The sequence below is a fragment of the Heteronotia binoei genome, chromosome 18, assembly GCF_032191835.1.
Source record: "Heteronotia binoei isolate CCM8104 ecotype False Entrance Well chromosome 18, APGP_CSIRO_Hbin_v1, whole genome shotgun sequence".
In the NCBI taxonomy this organism is placed as follows: Eukaryota; Metazoa; Chordata; class Lepidosauria; order Squamata; family Gekkonidae; genus Heteronotia; species Heteronotia binoei.
The window spans coordinates 24157826-24178909 of record NC_083240.1 but is presented as its reverse complement, the minus strand read 5'-3'; the positions used below and the strand labels follow the sequence as shown (position 1 = coordinate 24178909).

General features: G+C 48.2%; 1 protein-coding gene across 2 annotated transcripts in view; it reads left to right on the top strand.

The window, feature by feature from the left end:
* Nucleotides 1-2057: 2057 nt before the first annotated feature.
* MLXIPL (MLX interacting protein like) overlaps nucleotides 2058-21084 on the top strand; it is a 58643-nt gene continuing 39616 nt past the window's right edge. The window contains exons 1-2 of one of the 2 annotated variants that reach the window (XM_060259273.1): nucleotides 2058-2530; nucleotides 19436-19542. In XM_060259273.1, coding sequence (XP_060115256.1) covers nucleotides 2235-2530; nucleotides 19436-19542 — 403 coding nt within the window. In that variant the 5' untranslated portion in view covers nucleotides 2058-2234. The remainder of the gene's footprint in view (nucleotides 2531-19435; nucleotides 19543-21084) is intronic. The other variant, XM_060259274.1, reaches the window with a different exon arrangement.

The window sequence follows — 21084 nt, the reverse complement described above, 5'->3', positions numbered from 1 at the left end:
TTCTCACTATTGTGTCTGGTGTTGTCTCGAGTAATCTGGACTTCATTTTTGCTTTCTGTGCCTGCCCGCTAGGGTTGCCAGGTCTGACTCAAGAAATACCTGGGGACTTTGGGGGTGGAGCCAGAAGCAAGGTTGTGACAAGCACAATTGAACTCTGAAGGGAGTTCTGGCCATCACATTTAAGGGACCGCACACCTTTTAAATGCCTTCCCTCCATTGGAAAGAATGGATTGGGGCACCTTGTTTGGGGACTGATAGCATTGAACTCCCTGGTTCAATCTTTTTGAAACTTGGGGAGTGTTTTGAGGGGAGGCACCAGATGCTATGCTGAAAATGTGGTGCCTCTACCTCAAAAAACAGCTCCCCCCGGAGCCCCAGATACCCACGGATCAATTCTCCATTCCTATTGGGAAGTGGTCTCCGTAGAGCATAATGGAGTGCCCAGCAGACATTTCCCTTCCCCTCTCCCATTTTCTGATAACCCTGAAGTGGGGGAGGGCTTCCAAACCAGGAGATCCCTTCCCCCCAACTGGGGATTGGCAACCCTCCTGCCTGCCAACTCCTTAGATAATTGTGCTTAAGCATGTGCATAGTGCTTTAGACTTGTACCCTGCATCGGCCCTCAAAACACCCCTTCGAGGTGGGCTGCTACAGCCTGCCATTCCTTTTTCAGAAGACCCTTCTGATTCTGCCTTCCAAATCTCTCCAGGGAATCCTCCCTCTCTGTGGCCTTACTTCATCCTGGCGAAGGCCGGAAGGATCCTTGTTTGCTCCTTCTGTTGTGTTTTTCACCCCCCAAGGCCAGCCAGATGCTTTCTCTGTCAGCTCATGCTGCGTTGCCATAATCTCGCTTATTTTTGTCTCTTAATCTTTGTTTGCATGCTTGGAAATGCTGTGAAGGGTGGGGGGGGTGGTGGTTACATTAGCGCTGGGTAAACATGGAGTATAATTCTCCGTCCTGCACACGCTCCCAGCAGCCCTAGTCAGGGCAAACCAAGCCTGTTTGGCCAGCTCAGGGGCAGTGGTGCTGGGGAGAGGGTCTGCAAGGAGAAGTGGGGGAGGGGACAGAAGGGGCAGAGCTGTCAAACTCCCAGGCTAAAAACAGGTCTGGCTTGCTTGGTGGTCTTTGGCAGTAGCGCCTCAAGTTGCAGATAATCAGCAGGCGATTTTGTCTTTTTTCAGTTTGGTATAGTGATTAGGAGCCCAGACTCTAATCTTGGAGAACCAGGTTTGATTCTCCTCTGCTCCTCTACATGCAGCCAGCTGGGTGACCCTGGACCAGTCACAAGTTCTCTCAGAGCTGTTCTCTCAAGAGCAGTTCTCTCAGAGCTCTCTCAGCTCCACCTACCTTACAGGGTGTCTGTTGTAGGGAGAGGACGGGAAGGAGATTGTAAACTGTTCTGAGACTTCCAGTAAAAGGAAAAAGGAAAGGCCCCCTGTGCAAGCACCAGTCGTTTCTGACTCTGGGGTAACGTTGTTCTCACAACGTTTTCACGGCAGACTTTTTACAGGGTGGTTTGCCATTGCCTTCCCCAGTCATCTACACTTCCCCCCCCCCCCACAACAAGCTGAGTACTCATTTTACCGACTTTGAAAGGATGGAAGGCTGAGTCAACCTCAAGCCAGCTACCTGAAAACCCAGCTTCCACCAGGGATCGAACTCAGGTCGTGAGCAGAGCTTAGGACTGCAGTACTACAGCTTTAACCCTCTGCACCATGGAGCTCTTTTTCTCCCAGTAAAAGGTGGGGTATAAATCCAATCTCCTCCTCCTCCACCATCTCCTCCTCCTCTTCTTCTTCTCAGCAGGGATATAGTGATCACCTGCAAACTACAACAGCCATTCATCTCGCTTTTATGGGGCACAGCTGCAGGAGCTATTGGGAAAGCTAGCAACCTTGCTTGGCAGCAGGGCTTGCTCTTTAACCTGCAACCTCTTGCCTGTCCTGTGAAACTTCAGATGACAAGGGGTTAACTCCCCTGCTAAGACTTGTGCCCTCCCTCAGAGGTGGGATCACATCCAGTTGCTCTACAAATGCAGCGCCCAAGGGGAGCTGTTAGAAAGCTCAGAGCAGATGACTGGCTGAGAACAGAAGGTGTGGTTTGGCCACGCCCTGTGTTAACAGAAGGTGTCTTGCAGCAAGGTACACAGATGTTGAAATCCACTGCTATCCCGTGGAGGCCTTGACAGAGGATTTGTAAGGGAACCTTGTTGCCTCGCCAGCCTCTGCCCACCATGACTGCCACCCAGCCTGGCTTGCCAGGAGCTTACCTGGAACCGCAGATGGGGCCCACCCCTGTCTCGGACTCGGATTCGGATTCTGACGGCCCGGTTTCTAGCAACCCCAGGCCCAATGCTGGCTCTGAAGCCAGATGCCAAGTGATCCACAGCGGGCACTTCATGGTGTCCTCCCCGCACAGTGACTCGGTGCCCCGTCGACGCCACCGTGGGACTGAGCCGGAGGTCCCCGATCCCCGAAGCATCGACCCCACTATCACGCGACTCTTTGAGTGCATGACCCTGGCATATAGGTGAGTCTGGGACCATCTCCCTCGTTCCAGCCGTGGCTGATCCTTCCCACCCTTGATTCCCACCCAGTCCAACATACCTTTCTGTTAGAAAACTTGGAGGCTTCTCTCTCCAGGTGAGGAAAAGCCATGAGACCAGGATCCGGGGTTTGGTTGATCACACAGGAACGGTCCAGAGAAAGCAAACTTTCTGCAGCAACTGATTTAGCTGGTCCGTTCCAGAGCGGTCACAGTTGTTATCCTGTCTCTTGTACACTTTAACCAAGTTTCTGCTTTCGTCGCCTCCCTTTTGGCTCTGGCTTTTCTTTATGATTCTTTGCAACTTGCAAAGCCCTAAGTAGGGGAAAGGTTGGAATGCACAGACAGAATGAGATCCAGAGTGCCTTCTGGAACTCCCCAAGATGGCTTGGATTGAGGGATGCCGGAAGGGTAGGTTCTCAAGTGAGTTCCAACCGCCCCCTGCAAAATAAGAAACTCACTCAGCATTGTCCAGAGATATAGAAAACAAGCCATAGAATATCTTCAATGCTCTTTAGGAATTTAACTATAATTTGTAAAGGCATTTTGCTGGATGGCCCAGGCTAGCCTGATCAGGTCAGGTCCTGGAACTCAAGCAGGCTTGGTTCTGGTTAGTGCTTGGATGAGAGACCACCAAAGAAGTTCAGGGTCACTGCTGGGGTTGCCAGCCTCCAGGTGGGGCCTGTAGATCTCCCGCTTTTACAACTTCAGCTGTCAGAGATCAGTTCCCCTGGAGAAAATGGCTGCTTTGGAGGGCGGACTCTATGGCATTGTTGAGGCCCCTCCTCCCCAAACCCTGGCCTCTCCACCCCCAAAGTCTCCAGGTATTTTCCAGCACAGACCTGGCAACCCTAGTCGTTACACAGAGGCAGGCAATGGCAACCCACCTCTGAATGTTTCCTACCTTGAAAACCCCAGAACTGCAATTTGATGGTGCTTTCCACCATCAATGGTTGGAAGGGGAAGGGGAAGGGAAGGGAAGGTCCCCTGGTAAAGCAGGGTATAAAAGTCAAAATCTATTCCTGAGGGAAGGGGGAATGTCCACTGAGTACTCCAGAGACCCTCCATAGCCAAGCACAGTCATATTATCTCTTTACCAATACCTAGGTCAGCCTCCAGGGAGATGGGTGTTATCCTTGCTGCTTGTAGAAAGAAAGCAGTACCAAGGAAGTGCTGCCCTCTGAGTCCACTGTAGTAGGCTCTTCAGTCTTGAGCCACAGTGTGTGCTACCAAACTGGGATAGAAGGGATGTAAATGCTGCCCCAGTGCCATCTTTCTCAAGAGGCTTGAAGCAGAAGGTGGCAGGTTCCGCTCTGTCACTTTCTGACTGGTAATCTGGGCCAGCCTATATGAGCTTATTACTTTCACCCCTCCCACCAAAATGCTAAAGGGGGCTGATCAGCATGTAGATGGAGGAACAGAGAGGAGGCCTCAGACTGGCCCACGAGCAGTAGCCAGTAGGAGAGATCTGAACCGAAGGCCAGCCGCATGAGACTTGGTTACATTGGATCAAGGTGGCTTTGCATGATGACAGTCCAAAACTAGACCATCTGTTTTAGCAGTGGGTTCCAGAGAGCATTGCTTGCCATGATCCACATGCTGGCCTTTGAGTTCCACAACTGCATTTGGCATCCGTGAATCCTGGTGACCGCTTGCACAATCCAAACTTAAAGCAACACATCAGTCTTTCTCTGTTTCTCCAGGGGGGGGAGATTTTTCACTTCAGCCCAGGCTAGGCCAACCTTCACAGCTGTAAGGTTTTCCCCTTGTGACATCTGAAGGTTTGTAAATGTTGACCGTACCCCCCCTCCCTGCCCTTCTCTGAATGTTCTCTCTCTGTGTTCGAGTCAGCCAGGAAGGGGCTACAAATAATGCTTGGCCACTGAAGCCGGACAATGTTTATGAACCTCTGTTTTTGACCCAGTGCTGTCTCTGGTCAAGCAAGCATCGATGGTTTTGGAAACACCGTGGAGCCCTGACAGAGCTGATTAACAAAGATGGAAATAGAATGAAGGTGCAGGAGAACAGCATGTCTCTCTTACAAAGCCCAAACTTTTACGTTTCCATTTTAAGGAGCTCTAGTTTGTGGGCAGTGGCGTTTTAGAGATATGTCAGCCTTCCTGAAGAGCCCCATGGCACACAGTGTTAAAGCTGCAGTACTGCAGTCCTAAGCTCTGCTCATGACTTGAGTTCCATCCCCGGTGGAAGCTGGGTTTTCAGGTAGCCGGCTCGAGGTTGACTTAGCCTTCCATCCTTCCAAGGTCGGTAAAATGAGTAGCCAGCTTACTGGGGGGAAAGCATAGATGACTGGGGAAGGCAATGGCAAACCACCCCATTAAAAAGTTGTGAAAGCAACGTCACCCCAGAGTCAGAAACAACTGGTGCTTGCACATGGGACCTTTCCTTTCCAGCCTTCCTACATTCCTTCCTACCCTCCTTACTGGTGGCTGCTGACCAGCGGATCCTAGACCTTAAGCAGTGAAGCACCTTTTATGTACAGGACTTACACTACCCATGATAGTTAAACAGAACCTCCATGTCCAGCAGCAGTAGATCTGAATAGCGGATGCTGGAGACAAACAACAGATGAAAGCTTGTTTTCTACCTGCCCTGCTTATTATGAGCTTCCTGAGAATGTCTGGTTGGCCCTTGCTGGGAACAGAGTGCTCCATTTGGGTCTGATCCAGCAGGCATCTTCTTAATAGTATCCAACTTTGCAATAAGGCCAGTGAAAGTGGGATTTCTTTTTGCAGGGTGAGCCCACAGAGGTGTCCAAACTCACCTCATAATCTTAAACTAAGAAGGCCCTTGGCAAGATGGGATTCTTGGAGGTGTCCTCCTTTCCCTTTTGATGGCAGTGGTGTGGGGTATGTGTGTGTGCGGGTGTGGATGTGTGTCCTGCGGATTCACCCACTGTTGGAACAGGAACAAAACAATGCAGGTTTTTTTTCTCATTGCCTGCTGATTTAAGAACACAGTTCTGAAGTCCTGTTTACTTTGACAAGTGTGGCGAGCCCTGGCACAGGCCAAGTTAGAGGCAGAAACCTTGGAAAGACCCCCCTGTGACTTTGAGAGACCTGCGAAAACAAAGCCATTGGTTGCTGCACGCTTCCATCCCTGCCTTCGCCATCTTTGCCTTAAAAAACAGATCAGACAGAACATGCAGGAGAGACTGTGATTCTCTTTCTATGAAGGTCATTGAATTTGGGGACAGGAAAATTGGGCAGGAAATTCAGGACAAATTCAAGGGAATACTTCTTTGGCTGGGTGCGTAATTAACTTGTGGGATTCATCACCACAGGATGATGTGATGGCCCTACAAAAAAGCAGATCGAATGCATGGAAACCTCCCTGTTCAAAAATAGTATGTTCCTGACTAGTGACTGCCGGGTAATGGAGACATATGGGGAATGGTCCCCACATTTATGCCATGTTTGTGGGCTTTGGAGAACATCTGGTTGGCCATTGTTGTTTTGCCTAATTTATTCCAGGGTTGGTAGTTCTAGGATGGGGCTATGGAGGTAACCGCCTCCCACAAACATTGGCAATCATATTTAGTCCTCCCTCCTCCAGCTTCTGAGATTTCAGTGGGCGTTAGCAATACCTTGCCCTTGTCACAATGAGAATCTTGCTTTCAGAAACAGTTCCACGCAACCCATTATATGCTCAAATGCTGTATTTTTATTTATTTATATTTATATCCTGCCCTCCCCTATCGGGCTCAGGGTGGGTAACAACAGTTAAAAATACATAATTTTTAAATAGCATACAGTAAGATCGTTAGAAATCATTGTACACATACAATACATTTACAGTTTCACTCCTAAAATCCAAGATGGCATCAGTATTATTAGTTCGTATTTAGCGCTGCTTACAGCAACGTTGTCAAATATTGTTTGACGCTCTATATTTATACTGGATTGGGTTTAGATATCCATGCTGTGGTATAGTGGTCGCTTCCCCGTTAGATAGATCCAAGTGGGCAGCCGTGTTGGTCTGAAGCAGTTGAACAACACAGGAGTCAAATGCACCTTTAAGACCAACCAAGTTTTATTCAGAACGTAAGCTTTCGTGTGCTCTCTAAGCACACTTCATCATACGAGGGGATCCGGTATGAAATACATGCAGTTTGTTGATTAAGAGGGCAAACTGGCTGTGATCACATGGTGAAACAGTGTGGCTTGACCATTTGTTCTGGATAGCCATAAAAGGTAATAAAGTTTCCTGCCAGCTATTTTACTGCAAAGGAACTTTAAGAAGAAGAAGAAGAAGAATTGCAGATTTATGCTCCGCCCTTCTCCCTGAATCAGAGACTCAGAGCGGCTTACAATCTCCTATATCTTCTCCCCCCACAACAGACACTCTGTGAGGGCTCTCACAGCATCTGCCCTTTTCAAGGACAACTTCTGCCAGAGCTATGGCTAACCCAAAGCCATTCCAGCAGGTGCAAGTGGAGGAGTGGGGAATCAAACCCGGTTCTCCCAGATAAGAGTCCGCACACTTAACCACTACACCAAACTGGCTCTCTCCATTCAAGAACAGAATGGAGAGAGAAATTGCTGAATTACAAATTATTATGAAACTTGGAACAAACACCTCCCCAGGACTGAACAGAGATATTGTTTTTTTTTATCTCGTTACATATGCTAAACCCACTCTCAGTGAGTATAGCTATACATCCACAGCTATTCCAATATATTTCTCTTTTATAATAGTGTATCAGAATAATATATTGACATACTCAAATAAGGGATATTGGCTATTTATTTCATTACATATACTTAACCCATTTTCATTTTATGGTGTTTAGTCATTTTATGTATTCTTGTTTTCTAATGGCAGACTAGAATGATGTTTATAATGTACAGATTGATGTTGGTAAGTAAATTAGGTGGAGTACAGCTAAGAAATACATGTCTTTTTGTGATTTACCTAGATTTGCAGAAACACCAACTGGCAGGAAACTTTATTATCTTTTATAGCTATCGAGACCAAATGGCCAAGCCACACTGTTTCACCATGTGATCACAGCCAGTTTGCCCTCTTAATCAACAAACTGCATATATTTCAGCCCACAATACCTGATCCCCTCATATGATGAAGTGTGCTTAGAGTAGGGTTGCCAAGTCTAATTCAAGAAATATCTGGGGACTTTGGGGGTGGAGCCAGGAGACTTTGGGGGTGGAGCCAGGAGACATTGGGGCGGAGCCAAGAGCGAGGGTGTGACAAGCATAATTGAACTTCAAGGGAGTTCTGGCCATCACATTTAAAGGGACTGCACATCTTTTTAAATGCCTTCCTTCCATAGGAAATAATGAAGGATAGGGGCACCTTCTTTTGGGGCTCATAGAATTGGACTCCCTGGTCCAATCTTTTTGAAACTTGGGAGGTATTTTGGGGAGAAGTACTGGATGCTATACTGAAAATTTGGTGCCTCTATCTCAAAAAATAGCCCCCCCCCCCAGAGCCGTTGATACCCGCGGATCAATTCCCCATCATTCCCTATGGAAATTGTTCATGGTGGTGCATAATGGCTGCGGGGGGGAGGCTTCCCCCGCCGGCCAGCTGGCTGGGGGAGGGGGGAAGCCTGTAAAACCAGGGGATCCCCCTCTGAGACCTGGGGATTGGGAAGCCTAGCTTAGAGAGCACACAAAAGCTTACGTTCTGAATAAAACTTGGTTGGTCTTAAAGGTGCGCTTGACTCCTGCTTCCCTGTTAGTTATTAAAAGCTAACTTAAGCAATTCTTTTTTACAGGCCTTACGGAATTGTGGCAAGTCCCGCAGGGCCCTGATATTTTCGGGGAGAGCGTTTCACAGGGCAGGGGCTGCTACGAGAATCTTTTGGCCCGGGGATCACAAGATTTTGGGAATTTGATCTTAGTGCTTTCTAGGGCTCATATGGGGAGAAGTGGTCCCATATTATGGGTTATTGGTAGCTGTTAGTGCTACCAATATTCTCTGCTATGATTTTTTGTTTGTTTGTTTGTTTTAAAAGCCAGTTTGGTGTAGTGGTTAAGTGTGCGGACTCTTGTCTGGGAGAACTGGGTTTCATTCCCCACTCCTCCACTTGCAGCTGCTGGAATGGCCTTGGGTCAGCCATAGCTCTTGCAGAGGTTGTCCTTGAAAGGGCAGCTGCTGTGAGAGCCCTCTCAGCCCCACCCACCTCACAGGCTGTCTGTTGTGGGGGGAGAAGATAAAGGAGATTGTGAGCCACTCTGAGATTTGGAGTGGAGGGCGGGATATATATCCAATATCATCATCATCATCATCATCATCATCATCATCATCATCATCATCATCATCATCATCATCATCATCATCATCATCATCATCATCATTACCAAAGAAGCATAAATAAAATAAAATAATCTTGCTTTCGTTCAAATAAGGGATATTCCATTTGGATGCTCTTTCTTTGGGTATCTGAACAGCTAGACCTGTTTGCAAGGTTCAGTGATGGTTTTACTCTGGCAGTGGAGCAGAGAAGCCTTGTGAATCAGCCTCTGGACTCAGAGGAAAGGAACCCCTATTGTCACCTGGGCACCAGGTGGATTCACATTTTGGTTGCATTTTGCTATTGTGCCATTCAGATTGCTGTTTATTGGATGGATTTCATTACAGCTGGCTTTTATGAGTGATCTCGGTCTTTAAAAAAATAAATAGTTAGCTGCATTGGACATTCCTAGCACAAGATATACATGTTTTAAACATTAGTTACGTGCCAGTTTGAAGGAGGTAGCATAGAACAGATTCCCTTCTGCTCCCTTTTTTCTCTGATGCACAGAGGCTCACAACTTGACTTGTGTATAGCAGAGCCTGGAGTATGTCCCTCCCTCTGGCAAGATCTCCGAGGGAGGAGTTTGGCCTTCCCGGCAATACTGGCTGAGAGCAAAGGGCATCCCTGAGCAGCCTGGTTGTTCAAGCAAATAGGCTTTTTGCTCTTTCAAGCATGCTGCCCTTCCTCCATGTGGGGTTTGGCCTGCTTTGATTTTGTGGGCTCTTCCTTGGGACGGACACGCAGTGCTTCTGAGCATATGCAGAGTGCTTTTCCCTCTCCCAATGCTAGCCTCTGTACATCTCCATTTAGAAGGCCAGGCTCCAACTGGGCCACTACTGCAGGCCCTCAGATATAGTCCTAGTTTTGTGGATGCATCAGTGGTTAAGGGATACCTCTACTACAGCATAGCAAGGATACTACCTCTACAGGCCAACTCCCTGCCCTGGAAATATTGAAGGAAGGAGATGTTTTCATAGCCAGGCTTTTAAAAAATGGGGAGGTAATCCATTAAAAAAGAATCTTCCTTGGTAGTCTCCTATCCAAATACCAACCAGGACTAACACTTGCAAGCTTCCAAGATCTGACAAGATCAGGTTAGCTTGGGCTATCCAGGTCAGGGCATTGGAACTGAAGGACATCTAATGAAATTCATAGATTCAGGATGGATGAAACCAAATGCTTCTTGATGTGCAATGCATAAATAATCTGTGGAACTCACTGACACAAGATGTAGTGACAACAACTTATTTACTTGGTTTTGAATGGGGATGAGGCAGATTCTTGGAGGTGGATGGGTCTGTGAACGCCTATTAAGCCATGTTGGCTAAATGAAACCTCAGGCGAAGTGTTCTGATTGCTGCACACAAGGGAGTGCAGATTGCCAGAAGACCCTCTGCAGAGTTATCTTAGGTTTCACCAGAAGACCCTCTTCAAAAGAAACCCAAGTGTCTTGGTTTTAACTTCCCAAGGACAGCTGCTCCATTCTGAACACCTGTGCTGACACTTGGGTGGGGGGAGTTTCAAGACCATGTTTAACTTAGTTATTTACAAAACACAAGCACATGAGTACCGCCTTTCGGTTGTTAGCATCTTTCTCTCGCTTTTAATCCAGCACTTCCTCTTTACATGCCATGTTTGCTTTCCTTATCTTCCCGTTCTGTAGCAACAAGTTCGTCCTCGGTTCCCCCTCTCGGGGACGGTTCAGTCCCACCTTCATCATAGCACAAGAAGTCTTCTCATCCCAAGAGGTGCTGTGCGTTTGAATGCGGGCTGCTTTGCAGAGGTGGTTTTAGTGATGATGGGGCCCTAGGCAAAAAGCCCAAGATGGGGTCCAAGAATCACGCCCATGCCTGGGCCAAGCAAGCCCTTGCCCTATGCAAAGTGAATGGGAGCACCATGGCTGTGGAGCTGGCTGCCTAAGACCTTGGAGTAGGGTTGCCAACCTCCTGGTGGCAGCTGGAGACCCCCCCCCCCCACTATTACAACTGAACTTCAAGTGAAAGAAATCAGTTCCCCTGGAGAAAATGGCTGCTTTGAAGAGTGGACTCTATGGCATTAGACCCCATTGAAGTCCCTCCCCTCCTCAAACCCTGCTCTCTTCAGACTCCACCCCCAAAAGCTCCAGGTATTTCCCAGCCCTGAGTTGTCAACCCAGCCTGGGAGGGCATGAAGCCAGCTGCCTGAGCCCAGACAAGGCCTGTGCAAGTGGCCCCTAGCTACCTGATTCCCAAATTTATTCAATATATATCCCGCCCTTCCCGCAAAACTGGCTCAGGGCAGTGTGCATGGGGTGGGCATAGGACTGCCCAGGGCTTTTTTTTGGTAGAAAAAGCCCAGTAGGAACTTATTTGCATTTTAGGCCACACACCCTGACATCATCATTGTTTCACACAGGGCTTTGTTAAAGAAAAAGCCCAGCAGGCGCTCATTTGCATATTAGGACACACCCCCTGACACTAAGCCAGCCAGAACTGTGTTCCTGTGCATTCCTGCTCCAAAAAATGGCCCTGGGGCTGCCAACTCTGGGTTGGGAAATACCTGGAGGTAGGGCTTTTTTTTTGAGCAGGAACGCAGCCTTGGAGTCAGGGTGTGTGGCCTAATATGCAAATGAGTTCCTCCTGGGAAGGCATGAATGGAGGCAGAAGCTTTCTTTTTATTCCTCTTTGGCTGGGAGGGAGTGGGCCAAGGGTAAGTAAGATCCCCATTGTGGGGCCTGGGGCAGCTGCCCTGATTGCCCATTGGCTAAGACCAATTGGCTAAGACCCAATTACCCATTGGCTAAGACATCCCATTACTTAAGATCACACCTGGCTTAGGGACAGCAACAGGGGGAAACTGGTCTCTATGGCCTGCTCATGGTCTTCCTGGAGGCATCTAGCTGGCCATTGTGGCTAGCTGAGATGGGTCCACCTAGCTCTGAGCTGGCTTATCAGCTTAGCACCGGAAGAGTGGCGATCAAGGTCACACCCAGCATTCCCCCCGTATCTGCACACTGCTGCTGCTGAATATCAGTAGCAGAGGCTATGCTATCTTCCAGGGAAGCTTATCTGCTGTTATTGAGATTCTTATTGAGCCCAGATAAGCCACCAAGGAAACCCAGTGCTTCCTGGAGCATGGTGTTCAAAGCCACAGCTCTAATGGAAGTTGATCTCTGGGGAAGGATCCTGACTCCATGGCAGTGGGGCAGCTTTGATGATAAAAGCCCCCTAGTTATGGCATCTCCACCTGAAGTGTCTTGGAGAGCCAGTTTGGTGTAGTGGTTAAGTGTGTGGACTCTTATCTGGGAGAACCGGGTTTGATTCCCCACTCCTCCACTCGCACCTGCTGGAATGGCCTTAGGTCAGCCATAGCTCTGGCAGAAGTTGTCCTTGAAAGGGCAGCTGCTGGGAGAGCCCTCTCCAGCCCCACCCACCTCACAGGGTGTCTGTTGTGGGGGAGGAAGATAAAGGAGATTGTGAGCCACTCTGAGACTCTTCGGAGTGGAGGGCGGGATATAAATCCAATATCTTCTTACATCTTCTTGGGGAACAGATGGGTTAGAAAGGTCTTTCTCTGAGATGGACCAATGGACTGGCTTGATATTATATATAGAATCATAGAATCAAAGTTGAAAGGGACCTCCAGGGTCATCTAGTCAAACCCCTGGCACAATGCAGGAACTCCTTTGCATAATAGGCCACACACCCCAGATGTAGCCAATCCTCCTAGAGCTTACTAAGAGCCTTATAAGCTCTTGGAGGATTGGCTACATCGGGGTGTAGCCTAATATGCAAAGGAGTTCCTGCTACAAAATAAAGCCCTGCCTCCCCCACACACACACCCAGTGACCCCTGCTCCATGTCCAGAAGATGGCAAAAAACCTCCAGGATCCCTGGCCAAACTGGCCTGGATAAAAATTGCTGCCTGACCCCAAAATGGTGATCAGTATTTCCCTGGGCATGTAAGAAAGGGCAACGATAACTAAGCACTGATGCCACCCTTCTTCCCATGATCTGCCGAAGTTCACAGAATCAGCATTGCTGTCAGATGGCCATCTAGCCTCTGTTTGAAAGTCTCCAAGGAAGGAGAGCCACCACCTCCCGAGGAAGCCTGTTCCACTACAGAACTGCTGTCAGGAAGTTCTTCCTAATGTTTAGCCAGAAACTCTTTTGATTTAATTTCAACCCATTGGTTCTGGTCCAACCTTCTGGGGCAACAGAAAACAATTCTACACCACCCTCTAGATGACAGCCCTTCAAGTACTTGAAGGTGGTGATCATATTACCTCTCAGTCATCTCCTCTCCAGGCTAAACATAACCAATTCCTTCAACCCTTCCTCAAAGGACTCGGTCTCCAGACCCCTCACCATCTTCAATGCCCTCCTCTGGACACATTCCAGCTTGTCTATATCCTTCTTAAATGGTGGTGCCCAAAACTGAACACCATACTCTAGGTGAGGTCTAACCACAGAGGAGTAAAGCGATGCCATCATTTCGCGTGATCTGGACACTATACTTCTGTTGATATGGGCAAAGGTTAGGGATGCTCACCTCCAAGTGGGACCTAGGGACCCTCCAGAATTACAGTTCATCTCCAGATAACAGAGTTCAGCTCACCTGGAGAAAATGGCCGCTTTGGAAGTCAGACCCTATGCCAGAGCCTCTCTTTACTCCATGAGGGAACATTTTAATAATGAGTTGCTAGCCACTTTAAAAATTCTTATTTGACAGAAAGTAGGGTACAAATATGTTGAGGGAGAAAAATTAAGCTTGGTATCTGTATATTTCCCACCCACCTATTTTCACAGAGCAAATGGAAGGGCAGTTGAGAGAGCAATCCTCGGTAGAAGCCTACTAATTCCCAGGGAAGCGTTGCTGTGGTTGGTTGTATGACTGCATGGACAGATGGGTAAACCAAACAACCTCCACTAACCCAGGCCACAGTCACAACTGAAACTCCTCCCCACAGATCATTTTTAAGCTTAGAAAATCCCCACTGTCTATCTATTCCCATGGCATCATACAGAGATAAGGTGGAATGAGGGGTGGCTGCCTGTTGCATTTTTGTGTGTCATAATTCTGGGCATGTAGAGTTGCCAGGTCCCCCACAGCCATTGTCAGGTCCCCCACAGGGTTGTCACCAGTGTTCCCTCTAAGCAGAGTTAGTGTGAGCTAGCTCACAGATTTTAAGCCTCCAGCTCACACATTTTTGTCTTAGCTCAGGAAGGATGACCCCAGAGAACACGAATTTATGCAGTAGCTCACAACTTAAATGCCAGTAGCTCACAAAGTAGAATCTTTGCTCACAAGACTCTGCAGCTTAGAAGGAACATTGGTTGCCACGTCCAGGTTGGGAAATTCCTGGAGATTTGGGAGTGGCAACTGGGGAGAACAGGGACCACAGTTGGGTATTGGGTTCCTCCTGGTCACCAATGGGGATGGGGGAGCAGAGCCACCAGATCCAGGTTTGGAAACTCCTGGCACTTTGGGGATGGAGCCTGGGGAAGACAAGGATCTCAGTGGGGCACAGTGCCATAGAGTCCACTCTCCAAAGCTGCCATGTTCCTCAGGGGAACTGTAGTCTGGAGGTGAGTTGCAATTCTGGAGGATCCCCAGGTCCCACCTGGAGGCTGGCTCCTGGGGTATAATGCCATACAGCCCAACTTCCAAAGCATCCATTATCTCCAGAAGAACTGAGCTCTGTAGTCTGGAGATGGTGTAATTCCAGGGGGTCTCCAGGTCCCACCTGGAGGCTGGCATCCCTAAAACTGGCCCTTTCCACAACACTGTGACATGCAGAAAGGGGGGGGGGCTTCTCCTTCACAGGCAGCTGGTTCTTCTGCTTCCAAGAGTCAAGTCTCCATTTCCCTTCAGAAAGTAAACAGTATTGCAGCTCTCAGAAGTGTCAAGGGAGAGGGGAGAGGAGGGGGGTGAGCCAGGGTCACAGACAATGAGTCACCCTAGCGGGTCTCCCCCATCTGAGGCCAGCTCTTATTGGTTGCGTGTCTCGGCCCACACTTCCTTCAAAGGGTATCCTGACGTGACATCAGCTCCAGGCGAGATGGTTTTTAAAAAGGGAGTGAATCTCTGGCTGCAGCAGCCAGCCAGCCAGCCAGTGGGAGCTGAGTAATTTTGGCCTGCCGCGAGGCTGGCAAGATGCCCAGGAAGGTCAGGCCTGGCCTGCACCCCTCTTGGCTTGCCCACTTGGCCCCGGAGGACTGTTTGCTCTGGGTTCGAGAAGACAGCCAAGAAGGGGCCTTGTTGTTGCCTGCCCCTCTTGTACTGTCAGGGCCATAGCCAGGATTTCATGTTTGGTGGGGCCCACAGCAGGATTTGTTGTTAGGGTGGGGGACTGGGGGCCACCCAGTTTGGCAGTCCAGGGCTCTCGTAACGGTAAACTGCCTTGAGTTCCACAAGCTAACCCCCCTTCGCCTGGGCAGTCACAGCAGCTCTGGACCCCCCACCCCTTTCTTATGTGCCCTTCTCTCAGAGAGACAGAGACCTCTTGACTCTCCCCCCCCCCCCTTTGCTCTGCAAGGTTTGTTAGGAAAGGGGAGAGAAAAAAGGAAAAATATCTGCAGCAATGCTACTACTTGTTCATAGCAGCAGTGAACAAAGGGGACAGATTGGGGGCCCTACAATGGAGGGGACATATAGTTGGAAGGGGGGGTTGAAAGGACGGGCCTGGTGGTCCCTCCCATGCCCCACTGTAGCTACGGGCCTGTGTGTTGTTGTGCATGGTGTGAGGCCTAACCCCCCAGCTTCATCCTGAGCTCCCAGCCCCTTTTGCAAGTCACCTTTTCTTTCTGCTCTGCGCTGGTTGGGCAGCATTGTGTTAAAAAAATAACCTCTCCCATCTTGGTCTCCGTTCCTTTTGTGGGTCAATAATATTCACTTTGGCAGCTCTTTATCTTTGCTGTGTTGGGCACCCGGGTTTGTGTGGCTGTGAGTGTTTGTTTTGGTGGTGAGGGCTGTTTTGCAGTGTGTTTCAACTGAGTTGTGAGGAGCTGTCTTGAAAGCCCAGTTTGCTGGACAAGGGAGAGGAATTAGGTTTGCTAGCTTTGGGCAGGGAAATACCTAGGGTTGCCACCAGGTCTGTGTTGGAAAATACCTGGACAATTTGGGGGTGGATCTGGAAGAGGCTGGGGTTTGGGGACAGGAGGGGCCTCAGTAGGGTGTAATGCCTTAGAGTCGCCCCTCCAAAGCAGCCATTTTTTTCCCAGAGGAGGTGATCTGCACCCGCTGAAGATAAGTTGTAAAAGCAAGAGAGTCAAGATGTAGCACAGAGGTGGCCAAACTGCAGCTAAGGAGCCACATGTGGCTCTTTTACACATATTTTGTGTCTCTCGAAGCCTCCACCACCCCATTGGCTGGCCTGGAGAATATATTTAAAGTGAAAGTCACTTTCTTTCCCCCTCCCCATCTATTTGCCCTCCCTCCCTCCCTTCCTTCCTTCCTTCCTTCCTTCCTTCCTTCCTTCCTTCCTTCCTTCCTTCCTTCCTTCCTTCCTTCCTTCCTTCCTTCCTTCCTTCCTTCCTTCCTTCCTTCCTTCCTTCTCTCAAACTTCTAACGTTCATGTCTTGCAGCTCTCAAACATCTGACATCTATTCTATGTGACGCTAAAGGTAAGCAAATTTGGCCATCCTTAGCGTTTCATATTTGTTTACTAGAGGCTCTGAGAAGGGAACCAAATAAGAGCAGAGGTCCATCAGTGGCTATTAGCCACAACGAATAGATGGGACAGTGATGCTCTGTATTCTTGATGCTTGGGGGGCAACATTGGGAGGGTTTCTGGAGTTCTGGCCCCACCGGTGGACTTCCTGATGTCACCTGGGGTTTGGCCACTGTGTGGCACAGCATTTGGACTGGATGGGCAATTGGTCTGATCCAACATGGCTTCTCTTATGTTCTTATGAACCATTTTCATCTGATCAGGAAGGCCTATGCAGATTCTTAGGAGCTTTGGCTCTGTTTGCCAGGACTTTCCACTCCAGCTGGTATTTACTTGCTTTCCCATCCAGAAGATGAGGAGGGACAGGTCTGAGTGCGGGTCTGTACACATAGATTAGTGAAATGAGCAAAGCTCTGATCATGCTGCTGCTGCGGCAACACAGAGCAAACAGCTGGTCAGCTCTCTCTGGTTCCCTGGTTACCGAGAGGGAAGGAAGCCTCTGAGCTGGTTAACAGGGCCGAATTAATATGCTTCTTTGGACAGCTGTTTTAAGGGACTTTTTTAAATTGAGGGAGTCACTAAATAGAGAGCTGGACCTGAGCTGGGGGATGTAGGTTGAGATTCTATATCTAGATACTTTTACATGCAGATTTTAGGGTTGCCAACCTCCAGGTGGGGCCTGGAGTTCTCCCAGAATAACAGCAGATCTCTAGACTGCAGAGATCAGTTCCCTTGGAGAAAACTGGCTGCTTTGGAGGGTGTGGTCTATAGCATTACATCTCTGCTGAGCTTCCCTCCCCAGGCTCCACCCACTTTAGGCTTCACTTCCAGATCTCCAGGAATTTCCCAACCAGGATTTGGCAATTTGTTATTTATCTAGCACTGTAGGGTGATTTGAAGCATTTTATTCTTTGCGACCGGAAATTGAATGATGACCCACCTCACAGGGATGTAGGGTAGAGATTATTTTTCCACATTAGGAGAGGCTGAGATCCAAAGCTCTTCACATTGTGATTCAGCTCAGCGAAATATCACTTCTCTAAGCAATACTGTTCTTAGTGTGAACAACTTCCAAGTGGGGCCTGGATAGGGTTGCCTGGTCTGTGTTGGAAAATACCTGGAGACTTTGGGGGTGGAGCTGGGAGAGGTAGAGTTTGGGGAGGGGAGGTACAACGCCATGGAGTCCACCCTTCAGAGCAGCCATTTTCTCCAGAGGACTGATCAAAGCTACAAAGTAATACACCGTCTTACAATTTGCAAAAATATATTACAAGGATTCTGTACAACACATAGTAAACAATACAATATTGATAGAGGCCAGCGGTGCTAAGGCCTTTTAAAGTAACAGAAACCCCAAGGGGGCCAAAAAAACCCTCATCCCCATTCAATGTTCACACTGGGCTCAATGTTCACACTAGGGTTGCCAAGTCCAATTCAAGAAATATCTGGGGACTTTGGGGGTGGAGCCAGGAGATTTTGGGGATGCAGCCAGGAGGCATTAGGGGTGGAGCCAAGATCAAGGCTGTGACAAGCATAATTGAACTCCAAAGAGAGTTCTGGCCATCACATTTAAAGGGACAGCACACCTTTTCAATTCCTTCCTTCCATAGGAAATAATGAAGGATAGGGGCACCTTCTTTTGGGGCTCATAGAATTGGACTCCCTGGTCCAATCATTTTGAAACTTGGGGGGTATTTTGGGGAGAGGCACTAGATGCTATACTGAAAATTTGGTGCCTCTACTCCAAAAAACAGCCCCCAGAGCCCCAGTTACCTGCAGATGAATTCTCCATGATTTTCTATGGGAATAAATCTCCATAGGGAATAATGGAATTCCCAGCAGACATTTCCCTCCCCCCAGCTTTCTGATGACTCTGAAGCGGGGGGAAGGGCCTCCAAATCGGGGGATCCCCTGCCCCCACCTGGGGATTGGCAACCCTAGTTCACACTGAAAATGAGAAGCTTAATGCTGTGATTAAAGAATATAGAGCAGGGTTCCTAAACAACTGAGCCGTTAAAACTGAAGAAGGAATTGAAATGTCATCAAAATCTAGAGAGTTGTCTTTTTAAGAAAGCGGCTGCATTGAAGCTACGTTCTTTAGGAGCACCCACCTTGTGAATTTCAGTTGCACTATTTCCAAGTTTGGACTTATATTTATTCATTTGGGGATGGGGTTTTTTTGTCCCCCTTGGGGTTTCTGTTACTTTAAAAGGCCTTAGCACCGCTTAGCATCAATATTGTATTGTTTACTATGTGTTGTACACAATCCTTGAAATATATTTTTGCAAACTGTAAGACGGTGTATTACTTGGTGGCTTTGAGCAGTCTACTAATTACACCAAGTGCCCTTCAAAGCACATTTTCTCCAGAGGAGCCTGGAGATCTGCTTTTACATCTGATCTCCAGCTAGCAGAGATCAGATGTAAAAGCAGATCTCCAGGCTCCACCTGGAGGCGGGCAACCCTACCCCTGGAGGTCCCCTGGGATTACAGCTGAGCTCCAGACTACAGAGTTCAGTTTGCCTGGAGGAAATGGCAGCTCTGGAGGATCGCTGCTGACCAAAGCCTTCCTCTGTTGTCTCTTATGGTGCCATCTTAAGCTTGTCTGCTCACTGTCTTACTCAGGTCTACTCACTGGAGCTCATGCCCAGGAAAGAGTGTTTTAGGAATGCTCTGTTTTTGTCTGGCATTCTGAGGTATACTGCCTAGGAAGCTGGAGGTTCTGTGCAGCTATGCTGGCTGACAACTGTCAATAGACCTCTTCTCTCATTCACCAGTGCTGAGAATTTGTTGCAGGGAAAGGTCTGTCTTTTCTTTCTAGTTCTGCAGCTGTTAAAAGGCACAGGAACCTTTCCAGAAGAACAAAAAAAGACGCTGCTGAATTTCTCTGCTTCTTGCAATCCTATTTCCACTGCTCCGCCACCTGCCACCTTATTCACACCTCTTGGTTTTGTTTTTTGCAGTGACAACCTGGTGTCACCCAAATGGAAGAATTTCAAGGGGCTGCGTCTTCTCTGCCGGGACAAAATTCGTCTCAATAATGCCATTTGGAGAGCCTGGTACATCCAATGTGAGTTCTGGGGCCTGGCTAGAGTGGGTTAGGGGTTAAATTCATTCCGTGGCAGCTTTTGCAATCAGAGCTGGTAGGGTTGCCAGGTCAGTGTTGGAAACTATCTGGAGGCTTTGGGGGTGGAGCCAGAAGAGGGCAGGGTTTGGGGAGGGGAGAGGAGGGGCCTCAGCATGGTGCAATGCCATAGATTCAACCCTCCAAAGCAGCCATTTTCTCCAGGGGAGCTGATCTCTGCCAGCTGGAGATCAGTTGTAAAAGCAGGAGATCTCCAGGCCCCACCTGGAGCCTGGCAACCCTAGGAGCTGGTCAGACTTTTGCTTGCCCATAGAACCAAAAACGAGTGGCATATTCACCATTTGAATCTCAAAGTTCAGAGTTTCTCCTTTTCCTGTTTTGGTCCTGAAATCTGGATGTCTACTTTTTAAAAACACCCAGGATCCAATCCACCAGGAAACGCGTTCTCAGTCCAATGAGTGGAAACATCTGGAAAGACTTGAAACTTTATAGCAGATTATAATATCAATAAATGCTTTATGTGGGAGTATAGCTACCATGCGAAAAGATTCATGGTCTGCTACATATAACATCAAACCACACAATCTATGAGATGTCATCATCTGGGCAGGATTGATTTATATCATTTATTTTTCCAGTTGTGTTTTCTAAAAGCCATGTTGTGTACTATTGACCACCGAGGAAGGCCTTTGTGGCCAAAATGCACATGGTTGTGTTTTGGGCCATTTGATCTTTTCATTGTATAGGAAATTATAACAGTGTATGTGAAGCTTATAATTTTTTAATTATATTGTCTATTCCATATAATAAATATATTTCCCTTGATACAGCTTGATCCTTGAGGCATTCTTAGTATTTTTTGGGTTGAATTTGTTTCCCCCTTTTCCTTTGTTAGGAAACTGCCTGTGTCATCCCTGGAGCACCGAGCTGATTTGGTAGGCAGGGAGGGATCAACAGCTTTTGGCTCTAGAGCCAGCTATGGCTCAGTATGGAACCAACTGTGGCCATATACTGTAGGAAGGGATGGAAGGCACAGATTTCTATGGGACATATGGGCTTCTTAACCCTGACCTGGATAACTCAGGCTAGACCAATCTCATCAGATCTCAGAAACTAAGCAGGGTTGGCGCTCGCTATTATTTGGATGAAGAAGTCCAAAGAATACCAGGGTGTGACAGAGGCAGGCAATGGCAAACCACCTGTGAAAAGCCTCTGGAGCTGCCATACTTCAGCTGTGACTTGATAGTGCTTTCTTAGCAGGAACTCCTTTGCATATTAGGCCACACACGCCTGATGTAGCTTACAGGGCTCTTCTTACAGAGCCTACTGTAAGCCCTTGGAGGATTGGCTACATCAGGTGTGTGTGGTCTAATATGCAAAGGAGTTCCTGCTACAAAAAAAGCCCTCTTAGAGATGCTTTTCAGATAGGAAGGGTATAGAGAGGAACGTTACCAGTAATCAGGGCTTTTTTTGAGCAGGAATGCACAGGACCAGCTGACTTGGCATCAGGGATGTGTGGCCTAATAT